Here is a 12,443-nt window from a genome sequence, read left to right on the forward strand (position 1 = left end):
CCTTCTTAGGAGTAACTGGGAGGCATTCAATTTCTTTGCATATTGCCTAGGAGTCATAAATTTTACCAATTTGAGATTGAACTTAAAAGATTCAACTTGTTCTTTACAAAGGCTTTAGGTTATTTTTTTTAAGCCAACAGCTTCTGTCTGCTTCCGAATTAATAGCTAAACATTCTGGAAAAAATACAAATGGTTTTTATATTAGCTACTGTTTTGAGTCCACTATTTGAACAAGATTTTGTACCTCTGGCAGTAAGAGTCTGACTAGAATGCTTTGCCAGAATCTCAAAATATATTCTCAAGGTTATACTTATTTTGCTCCAAAGCAGCAATTCCGAGTCAGTACACTGTCTCACTGCAGGAGATGTGTTCTAGAAGCTGCATGTTCCATGTTCTATTTTATTACCACAGCCAGCAATCTGAGTGCATAGTTAAGAGCATCACCCATCCACTGCGATGCCGCTGTGGAAAAGCAGCTGAGAATATCTAGTCTAAAGTGGTATCAGAACGGTATTTCAGAAACAACAAATAGGAATCAACACAAAGCAATTCCTCAAAAGATAACAAATAATAATACAAGTAAAAACTTCTCTTACACACTTTAATTTCAAGTGATAATCAGATTACTCAAGTTGAAAAAAGCCCAAAACCAGAAAAGAACATTTTCCCTTTATTTTTTTTTGCTTGCTTAAAATGTTTTCTTTTCCTTTGGGTTTTCTGCTGGCTACCTACTATCAAGAAATGAAACATATGACAGATGGTAATTTATCATGGTGAGCACTCCTTAACGTACAGAGCTGTCTAATCACTATGTTGTACACCTGAAACAAATATAATCTTGTATATTAACTATATTTCAATAAAAAATTTTTTAATTAAAAAAAAAAAACAACTGAAACCTGTTGTTTATAATAGGGGTCATGGTCTACTGACCCCATGGACTGTCTTTGTATGGTCTGTGAGCTGAGAATGGTTTCACATTTTTGTTTTTTTTATAAAAACAAACAAAAAACAAAAAGAATATGCAATGGAGAGCCTATGTGGTCCCACAAGCCTAAAATATTTATCAGGCCCTTCACTGAAAAGTTTGTGGACACTCAGTCTAGAAACTACTTCATACTGGGGCACCAAGGTGGCTCAGTGGTTAAGTGTCTTGACTTCGGCTTGGGTCACGATCTCCCAGTTCATGAGTTCAAGTCCTACATTGAGCTCTGGGCTGACAGCTCAGCGCTCAGAGCCTGCTCTGGATTCTGTATCTCCCTCTCTCTCTCTGCCCCTCCCCCGCCTTGTGCTGTCTCCCTCTCTCTCGCTCTCTCTCTCAAGAATAAACATTAAAGGGGCGCCTGGGTGGCGCAGTCGGTTAAGCGTCCGACTTCAGCCAGGTCACGATCTCGCGGTCTGTGAGTTCGAGCCCCGCGTCGGGCTCTGGGCTGATGGCTCAGAGCCTGGAGCCTGTTTCCGATTCTGTGTCTCCCTCTCTCTCTGCCCCTCGCCCGTTCATGCTCTGTCTCTCTCTGTCCCCAAAATAAATAAACGTTGAAAAAAAAAAAAAAAAAAGAATAAACATTAAAAAAAAATTAAAAAGAACAAACAAGAAAAGAAACTACTTCATATCAAGTTTTCCAGCAGCTTCAATGCTTTCCTACTACTACTTAAAAAACACCTCTCAATAGGGCTTCCTAAACTTCGAAAGTGGTCTAATAAATAGGTCTAAATGTCTCAAGCTCTGTACACATACCTCGGATAGGACCCAGTGCTGCATCTTTTGCCAAAGCTGTTAGATCACTTCCTGAATATCCATCGGTCATTCTGAGAATGGGAAGGAAGAAAGAGCAAATGATTCTCATCTTTGCAGATTTAAAATCCTCCATGTAAAAAGAGTGTAAAATCTAGTTTGCCTCTGTCATCAAGCAGACAGCTACACACTTTGATTTTAAGGGCACAGAAAGGCCCACTTGCTGAAAACAAAGAAAACCATCTATGGCAGGCAAGGCTCCTTAGAATGAATGTCTCAAATTTTCATCATAAGAATCATTTCTTTACATTAAGGCATATTATATGTCCAGGAAGCTCCATTAGATTATAAATACATCCCCTGGAAAGGTAACAGCCATAAGCCATTGCTGGCCAACTGATACATAACCATTAATTATTGCTCTGTAAGTAAGTTAATGAAATGAATGTTTCTTTACCTTGACAAAGAACACTGCCAGTCAAGGTAGATTCCTTTTCTTTTTTTTAACTAAGAATATATATTTTTTAATTTTTCAAGTAAGCTCTGCACCTAACATGGGGCCTGAACTCACATCCCTGAGATAAAAAGTTGCATGCTCTACTGACTGAGCCAGCCAGGTGTCCAAGGTACATTTCTTTAAATATAGGACAGACAAGGTAAAGGACGGGTCTGGGGTAGAAGACATTGGCAAAAAGAGGCACACCTGAATGGGATGCCACAGTGGAGAGTCCTGGGCAGCCAAGAGATTATCAAAGGGAACTAAGAACTAGGGAGGGCAAAGGGGAAGAAGAAAATAAAACACGAAAAGAAAGCATTTACTTATCATGTACTATGTTAAATAACTATAGAGATCAAACATTATTAGCTGAATTCTTTACTGGAACAACAAAGAAGAACTTCACTATTTCCAAGTATTGAATTTATTCTTTCTTCATAGGTTATCTGGGACTCAGAGTATTTACTAAAATTACCAGCTATTCACATACTTCTTGAATATTTAAATTACTTTGTGAGATTTTTCAGAGACTAAAATTCAACAAGTGCACCTCCCATATTCAGTTTCTACTTAAGTACACCACTTAGAAGATGTGAAAGTTAAAAAAATTATGTGTAATATAAAGAACAAATTTATATGAGAATATTTGTGCTGGTGTGGGCAGAGGTAAGTGTCTTAAAAATTTTTAAACTATTTTAATACCACTTATAAGTTTTAATAAATTTATAAAAAGCATGTACTACTATCAGATATTTAGGTCATGTCTTGTAGAGGATCTAGAAATTTAAATTTAGATACCATATCTAACAATGAGAGATAAGAAAAAACAAAGGAAGCAGAGGATGAGACGAGCAGTTTTCTGAAAAATAAATTACTCATTTCACACTTGAGTTTACTTTAAACAAAAAAGAAAAAGACTTCTTTATAAAAGAAAAAACTTTAAGATAGACCAAATCGAATTACTCACCTAGCAAGTTGTGCTAGTTCTTTTTGGGTCAATGGGCTTCCTTGTTTACATAATAGATTTTTAAGTAAAAGGAGTCGTGTCTAAAAAGAAATATTAAAGAATTATCAGTCTCAAGAATTAGCTTAATGAAATATCCAAAAACTAGATTCAAATCCTGACCCTCATTTACGAGCTGAATGATCACACACAAATCACTCTAGTTCTTAGAGCCTCGCTCATGTCTGTTAATTGGAGTTAAAACGACCATTTTTTGAGAGCTCTTAAGAGACTTAAAGATAATCCAAATAAAGCACTAAGGAATTAGCTGCTGCTACTATCAAGGATGTTAAGGTCTGAGCTAGACAACCACAATTTTTAAAAAAACACTTTTCTCGAGGTATGAATTCATATAACACTAATCTCACCATTTTAAGTGTAACATTCAGTGACTTTTAATAAATATATAGTTTTGCAACCATACCATACTCCACTTTTAGAACATTTCTAACACCCCAAAAAGTTCAATCACGCCTATTTACACTTAGTTCCCACTCCCACCCACAGCCTCTGCAAACCACGGTTTCCTTTGTTTCTAGAAATTTGCCTTTTTTGGATATTTCATATAAATGGAATCATATGATAGGTTATCTTTTACATCTGGTATCTTTCACTTAGTATGTTTTTGAGGTTTTTCCATATTACAGCATGTGTTAAGTATCTCAATCCTTTCATTGCTAAACAGTATTCCATTAAATGCATATACCATATTTGTTTATCCATTGTCTAATTGATGAACATTTTACACTCCTTACAGTTCTTGGCTATTATTTATAATGCTGCTATAAAAATTCTTACATGTGTCTTTGTGTAGACATGTTTTCATGGAATTATAGGGTCTTATGGTAAGTTTACATTTATCTTTTTAAGAAATTGCCAAACTGATTTCCAATCTGGCTGTACCAATAATTGGAAGATCAATATTGTCAAGATGGTAGTCCTTGTTTCCATGTTAAAAAAAAAAAATTCAGGGGGCGCCTGGGTGGCTCAGTCGGTTAAGCGGCCGACTTCAGCTCAGGTCACGATCTCGCAGTCCGTGAGTTCGAGCCCCGCGTCCGGCTCTGGGCTGATGGCTCAGAGCCTGGAGCCTGCTTCCGATTCTGTGTCTCCCTCTCTCTCTGCCCCTCCCCCATTCATGCTCTGTCTCTCTCTGTCTCAAAAATAAATAAAAAATGTTAAAAAAAAAAAAATTCAGACATAGATACATACCTCCTCGTTTGGCAAAGACACATATACCCGTTTGATGAAACGCCTAAAAAAAAGGATTCAAACAACTTCAGAAACATAGATTTGAATTTACAGGTAACTCCACTCAAGCAGCAAACGACAATAAAAAAGTTTTTTTTTTTAATATTTATTTATTTTTGAGACAGAGACAGAATGCGACTGGGGGAGGGGCAGCGAGGCAGGGAGGCACAGAATCTGAAGCAGGCTCCAGGCTCTGAGCTGTCAGTACAGAACCCGACGCTAAACTCATGAGCTGTGAGATCATGACCCGAGCCGAAGTCAGACACTCAACCAACTGAGCCACCCAGGCGCCCCAACAATAAAAAAAGTTTTAAGTGTTATACTCAAGGTATCTGAATGCATTTTAGTAGTCATTAAAATGAAGAGTTATTTTGAGTTACTTTTTTTTTTAAGACTTTATTTTTACATAATCTCTACACCCAACGTGGGGCTTGAACTCATAACCCCAAGATAAAGAGGCACACGACTAAGCCAGCCAGGTGCCCCTTGAGTTACTCTTTACAACTCTCTAGATAATGTTTAAAATTCCTTAATTCACTATTGTCAAGTTCTCATATGTTTTTAATACAAACATATGAGAGCTATTAAAACAAAAAATCTGATATGAGGAGCAGAATAGAGATCTCCACTGTCTTCTTGAAAGGGAAAACAATTAAAATCAACAAGGACCACAGAAACAGATATGCAAACTTCACTATCAACAAACTCAGGTAACATTTACACAACTAGAGTGTATGAAGAAGGGCTGCCTAGGGCAGTGAAAATTCTACCGACGAAGGAGGGTACACATAGCATCTGTTGCTGGAGGTTCCAGACACGGCTATCAGAGCACAGAGTTTTCCAAAGGAAACAGAGCACACTCAGGAGGAATAAAGCCAACCTCCCCATATTTAAACAAGCATGTGAAGAACGGCTCTGCATATCATGTGAAACCTAGTCAGGCAGAAGCAGGGGAACTGCAAGGCAGGTGGGGCTGAACGAAGAAACTCAAAGACACATCATCTTTGTAAGAAAACATCAATCAGTCTGGCAAGATCACAAACTGTCTTGCGTGGACTAATCTTCATCAGGTACGGTTTGATTGTGACTCAGGGAGACTGCCTGATAGTCCAGTCTACTCATACGACAACTCAAGATACTTGCTCGGTAGCTCTTCTCCTAGAGTATCACTCCAAAACTAGGTTTGCCAAGAAAACTCCCCTTTATTCAAATAAAAATAGTAACCAAACAGGCAAAAGCACATGGCTATTCTTTTAAGTGCTAAAAAAAAAAAAAGAGGGAAAAGGTTACAATAAATATAGAGAACATACACAAAAAGATTTTGCCATAGAGCAAATTAAATTTGTGACCAAGCAACTTTCTGTGAAATAAAATTATTTAATGAAAAAAAAAAGTTTACAAAACAAGAGCTCAATGAGATATAAGTGTCTCAAGGCAATGACACACAAAAGCTCAAGGAAATAAGACAATAGAAGATGAAAAATGGGATTGCAGAGATCCAGAAAGCAACGAAAGCAAAGAAGAAAACCACCAAAGACACAGAGGTTACAATGGTAGCACAAAGAAGATCAGACACAAACTAAGTAGGAAATAAGGACAACAAACAAGAAGACAAACAAACAAAAAAAGACATTAGAGTTAAAAAGGACTAGAAAGGAAATTAAAGATAAGGAAGACAAAAAGAGGCAACATAATGCATAAATTGTGTGAAAGAAAAATAAAACCAGAATAATGAATCAGGAAAAACAATTAAAGGTAGTATTCAAAATAACTTTCCTAAAACAAAAGAGATTCCTAACTCTCAATTTAAACAAACACCAAATCCCAGAAAAAATAAACACAGATCGACATCTTTTTCAAATAACTAGATTTCAATAGTTAAAAATTATATCCAATAAAGAGAAAAAAATCAAGTTAATCCATAAATGTGAATAAAAAGCAGGCTGGCTTCAGACTTCTACACTGCAACATTTAATCCTAGAAACAATGGAGCAATGTAATAAATTCGTCAGGCCAAGAAAGGGAGGCCCAAGAATTTTATGCTGAGTCAAACCATCCTTCTAGTGGGAAGGGAATAAATTTGTTCAATCATACAAGAACACAGAACCTAATTTCCATGAATCCTGCTTTTATTGGCTTTTCATGAAGCCAACTAAAAGAAAAGTAAGAATCAATTCTGGTGTTTTAAGATAATTTAATCCTAATCAGAAGAAATAAACAATTTGCCTGCAACCAAAGTGAAAACTAGTTTTCGTGGTATCATGTTGGCTCTGCCTTCAAAATCTTTAGTAGGTAACAAGAGGCCAAAGGATGAATACCAGGAGGGAAATAATTTGTCTTCAAATTGAGAGTGAAGGAAGTAAGACATATGTGAGATGAACACAGGAGCAAATACACCTGTAATCGATGTGTGTTTCTACATAAATCCCCCTACCTGAGAACAGCCTCATCAAGCTCTTGTGGCCTGTTAGTTGCACCCATTACAAGCACTCTGTCATCTCCAGCAGATTGTACCTGTAAGACAAAAAAATTTTTCAGTACTTTTAGGTAAAGTAATAACAAAAATACAATAAAATCTGTATTTCTAATTTGAGTCATTTAATTTGAAAATATTGGGGCGCCTGGGTGGCGCAGTCGGTTGGGCGTCCGACTTCAGCCAGGTCGCGATCTCGCGGTCCGTGAGTTCGAGCCCCGCATCGGGCTCTGGGCTGATGGCTCAGAGCCTGGAGCCTGTTTCCGATTCTGTGTCTCCCTCTCTCTCTGCCCCTCGCCCATTCATGCTCTGTCTCTCTCTGTCCCAAAAATAAATAAACGCTGAAAAAAAAAAAAATTAAAAAAAAGAAAATATCTACACTAAGATGCTACCACCTTAAAAATACCATAATCAATACTTACACCATCAAATTCTATTAGAAATTCAGTTTTTAGACGTCTACTAGCATCATGTTCTCCTTCTCTTCTTTCACACAAAAGGCTATCAACTTCATCTAAAGGAAACAAAAGGGTAAGACTTTAACTTAAAGCCACACAACACCAGTCATCTGAGATTAATCTAGTTTACTACTTAAGTTATTAATATTGTAGGTCCTGCACAATTCATTAGTCTTTAACTTTGCACTTCTTTAAAATGTGTTCCTTCTGAATACTCTCTTTCATTATACCTCTCAAACTTGGAGAAGGGAATTTCATAAATATTCAACTAACTTAGTTAGAAAACATTTTCTTACCTATAAAAATTATAGAAGGCTGAAGTTCTCGAGCCACAGCAAAAAGAGCTCTCACCAATTTCTCTCCTTCTCCCACCTAAAAACAAGGCATTATACACTGTAATACACATAAAATGCAACATTATTCCAGCTGTTTAAATTTCCTGATTAAAAGTCTTACATCTAGGAATTTCCTTTCTTTGCAACAACCAAAGATTTGGTTTAAGGAATCGTGGGAGGAAGGTTACTGAACCATCGCTTATTAAAAAAAAAAAAAAAAAAAAAAGACTATTATTTAATACAGTCTGATAAGTTTTTTGGGTTTTTTTTGGGTTTTTTTGGTGCTGACCCCTAGACTGGTCCGGTAAGTACTTTAAAAAATGAAATACATCTCTGCTTTGCTTGACCCTACATTCTTAAGACTTGAGAATGGAATAGCTATTAGGGGTATAACTAGTGAGAAGATGGAATATTAGGAGAGAGAAACAGACACTGTACATATTTCTTAAGCCCTTGGTTGTAGGGTATATTCATACAACCAGGTAAGTTGCAAAGTGCTCTACTAAACTAAACTTACTTAAATTAACTCTCACAATATCACTGTCAATAAGTATAAAAGTATTTCTAGATAGCCAAGGAGATCTATGAACACCCCTTGCGACATTCCAGGGGATGAAATGCTATAATAAAACAATTCTATGCATTAAAATCAACTCATGAAAGGGTCATGAGGTTTGGGGTAATCCACTGTAAAAACTCTTCTGTCCTCTAGGTGGCATCTATTTTTTTAATTGAAAATGTCTTTAAAAAAAAGAATGGCCTCAGATTTAGAATCACAAAGCAAATATTCTGAAGGACCCCCGTGAGAGATCACCTGCTGACAACATCAACACTTTATAAATGAGGCCTAAAAGTTTTCTTTTCTTAACACCAGCTCAGTACCCAACAGTTAAGTTGGAATCCCTATCTCCTAACTTCCAAGACAGTGTTTTCCATTATACTATGTGTATCATGTTGGGTACATCTACTTTAATAACAATTTCACTTATAAAATTTCACATAGAAAGTAAAATATAACTAAGAAAAGAGATATCATTTTACAGTTACTTTTAATTATTTTATAAAAATGAGAACTCAGCCAATATCTGATCTTGGATTTCTAGTCTTCAAAACTATAGGACAATAAATTTCTGTTGTGTTTATGGTACTTTGTTACACAGCCCCAGCAAATTAAAACAGTATTTGAGAGCACAATCCTAACTTCAAAAAAGCCTAACTTTGTCTTTTGAAGAGTGATTAATGTCCATCAGAGCTAAATAATAGATATAAAACTCAAAAATATTTTTTGTGTAATGTTATTACCATTTATACTTAGTAACATCTAGACAGCAACATAAAATATGATAATAGTAGAAAAAGAACACTCACATATTTTGAAGTTAAACTTGCAGCACTTATATTGAAGAAGGTTGCATTGGATTCTGCAGCTACTGCTTTAGCCTTAAAAATCACAAGGGCAAAACATTACAAAGAACCACATTTGAGGGGCGCCTGGGTGGCTCAGTTAGTTAAGCATCCAACTTCAGCTCAGGTCATGATCTCATGGCTTGTGGGTTTGAGCCCCACGTCAGACTCTATGCTGACAGCTTGGAGCCTCTTTGGATTCTATCTCTCCGTCTCTCTCTGCCCCTCCCCGACTCGTGTTGTCTGTCTCTCTCTCAAATGAACATTAAAAAAATTTTTTTAAATAAAAGAACATTTGATCAACTTAAACACTAAAAAAGACTTTCCAAAAATATAAAATATTACATGATTCCTGATATGTGGCAATCAGTGTGTTTCTTCTCAGCAATGAAGAAAAAGTCTAGGAAGAGCTATGCTTCTTTCCATTCTCCCTATTTTTTCTAAGGGAGATGGATAAGGAGTGGTTAAAAAAAAAAGGGTGTTAATTCCCTTCTAAGTTATAGAAGGATAACTGGTTGGGGAAAGAGAAACAGCTAAACTCTTTTCCTCTTTACTTTTCCCCTCTAAAAGAGCTATACAGGAGAAAGAGGTATCCAGATCCCAGTAAAACCTTGGGCAAAAGGATACTGGAAAAAAAAATGTTGTATGTAAATTATACTTCAATAAAAAAAGAAAAAGTGTGTTATCCTGATTATTTATTTATTTTGAAAGTTTTTTATTTATTTTGGGGGGGGGTAGGGGCAGAGAGAGAGAGGAGAGAGGGGGAATCCCAAGCAGACTCCACACAGCCAGCTGGGAACCTGACATGGGGCTCAAACTCACAAACCGTTGAGACCACGACCTGAGCCAAAATCAACAGTCAGACGCTGAACAGACTGAGCCACCTGGGCACCCGCTCTGCTGAATATTTAAATAAAGCTGTTAAGATAGGAAGAAAAAAAAAATCAAGGGCTAGGAAGATACAGAATATAGTAAGGCAAGCTTATCTGAGGTAAAAATGTTATTATTTAACTTGGGAAAATAATGAAAACTACACTTAAATTTAACCACTCCAAAACATACTACTGAAGAGAACATAATGTGTTTTTCCATCTACTTCTTCATTGAAAACATGTTTAAAAACTTAGGAGAAGGGGCGCCTGGGTGGCTCAGTCGGTTAAGCGTCCGACTTCGGCTCAGGTCATGATCTCATGGTCCGTGAGTTCGAGCCCCGCGTCAGGCTCTGTGCTGACCGCTCAGAGCCTGGAGCCTGTTTCCGATTCTGTGTCTCCCTCTCTCTCTGACCCTCCCCCGTTCATGCTCTGTCTCTCTCTGTCTCAAAAATAAATAAACGTTAAAAAAAAGAACTTTAAAAAAAAAAAAAACTTAGGAGAAGTATATTACAACAAAAAGCAAATCATAAAAATAACTCAGGTTGTACACGCTTCGGCAGCACATATACTAAAAAATAACTCAGAGGCAATATAAACTTTTTTTCATAACATTATCTCTAATTATCTAAACAGAACATTCAAATTCTAAAAGAATTCTTACCAGCATTGTTTTTCCATTTCCAGGTGGACCAAAGAGTAACAATCCTCTGGCAGGAGCTCTAAGCCCTGTGAACAACTAAAATCATATACTTTAGTTCACAACTATGATTCTGGAGACACTTTTTTTCCCAAACATTTTAAGTCTGTCATCTGAAAAGCATCATTTTGGGGACGTTTGGGGGTGCAGTTGGTTGAGCATCTGACTTCGGCTCAGGTCATGATCACATGGTTCGTGGGTTCGAGCCCTGCATAGGGATCTGTGAACAGCTCAGAGCCTGGAGCCTGCTTCAGATTCGGTCTTTGTCTTTTTCTCTCTCTGCTCCTCCCCCACTTGCACTCAGTCTCTCTCTCTCAAAAATAATTGTTAAAAATAAAAAAAAAAAAAAGCATTTTTCCGTAGCATCCTCCTAAACAGAACTCCTCAGAGCTCTAAGGAGAACACATATAATCAATAAATTGGTGTAATTATTAAAAACAGAAGAAAACAAAGTTTTTAAAAATCTCATTGAAAATTAAAGCAAATTGGTTAAACAAGACATAATGAACACATATGCTTCTCTACTTCCTTTGGAAATCTCACCAAAATAATAGTAGATGAAAAAAGAAGATATAAATCTTCAAAATAAAGAGAACACGAAAGGAAAAAACAGAAGACACAAAAATTTTTGTAGAGAGAGAACGGACAAAGTGTGGTAAATTATTTTGCAGAGGTGATGGAGCTAAAACCTAAGTGCCTGATTGTAAAGGGATACCTAGATACCAGCAGTGAGTGGAAGTGAACAAAAACCCTGGAAAACGTCAGGACGTGGAAGTATGATGTATCAGAGAAAGCAGGAGGAAGGCGGACAGCCACAGAGGAACTGCTTGAAAGTTTGTGTGAGGAACAACTAAACTGAGGTGCCCACCCCCCCCCCCACCAAGATCACCAAGATCCAAGTACTCCTCTTTCACAAACAAAGGAGGCAAAAATTTTGTTCTTTAGAGATATTAAACCTGAGTCTCCAGACTCAAAGACACCAGGCATGGCAAAGAGTCAAGTGTGAAGCACGAGACTGATATCACTTTGCTTAATAGTGAAAGAGTATGTATTTTTAAGTTGAACTATATGAAATGGCTAATACTTAACAAAATTTTTTTTTATTGTTTATATATTTTTGAGAGAGAGAGAGAGAGAGCACGAGTCATGGAGGGGCAGAGAGAGAAGGGGACAAAGGATCTGGCAGATATTCAACTTTCAAAAAACTATTTATTTTGGGGGCACCTGGGTGGCTCAGTCGGTTGAGCGTCTGACTTCGGTTCAGTTCATGATCTTGTGGTTCATGAGTTTGAGACCCACTTCGGACTCTGTGCTGACAGCTCAGAGCCTGGAGCCTGCTTCAGATTCTGTGTCTCCCTCTCTCTCTGCCCCTCCCCTGCTCATGCTCTGTCTCTCTCAAAAATAAGTATTAAAAAAAAATGATTACAATACTATAATCCATGTAGTTGCACATGGCAAGATTTCATTCTTTTTGATTGCCGAGTAATACTCCATTGTATGTATACACACACACACACACACACACACACACACACACACATCTTTATCCATCAATGGACATTTGGGTTCTTTCCATATTTTGGCTATTGTTGATAGTGCTGCTATAAACATGGGGGTGCATGTGCCTCTTCGAAACAGCACACCTGTATCTCCTGGATAAATACCTAGTCGTGCAATTGCTGGGTCGCAAGGTAGTTCTATTTTTAATTTTTTTGAGGAAAC

At 37.1% G+C, this 12,443-nt stretch overlaps 1 protein-coding gene across 2 annotated transcripts in view; it reads right to left on the reverse strand.

Moving 5' to 3' along the window:
• The window catches only part of SPAST (spastin), a 52,811-nt gene that overhangs the window by 4,749 nt on the left and 35,619 nt on the right, over positions 1-12,443 (reverse strand). For both annotated transcript variants that reach the window (XM_030311353.1, XM_030311352.1), the window contains exons 8-15: positions 10,686-10,760; positions 9,117-9,188; positions 7,710-7,785; positions 7,378-7,469; positions 6,917-6,996; positions 4,444-4,486; positions 3,199-3,278; positions 1,739-1,809 (exon numbers count right to left, since the gene is read on the reverse strand). In XM_030311353.1, coding sequence (XP_030167213.1) covers positions 1,739-1,809; positions 3,199-3,278; positions 4,444-4,486; positions 6,917-6,996; positions 7,378-7,469; positions 7,710-7,785; positions 9,117-9,188; positions 10,686-10,760 — 589 coding nt within the window. The remainder of the gene's footprint in view (positions 1-1,738; positions 1,810-3,198; positions 3,279-4,443; positions 4,487-6,916; positions 6,997-7,377; positions 7,470-7,709; positions 7,786-9,116; positions 9,189-10,685; positions 10,761-12,443) is intronic.

The sequence above is a fragment of the Lynx canadensis genome, chromosome A3 (assembly GCF_007474595.2).
Source record: "Lynx canadensis isolate LIC74 chromosome A3, mLynCan4.pri.v2, whole genome shotgun sequence".
Classification (NCBI taxonomy): Eukaryota; Metazoa; Chordata; class Mammalia; order Carnivora; family Felidae; genus Lynx; species Lynx canadensis.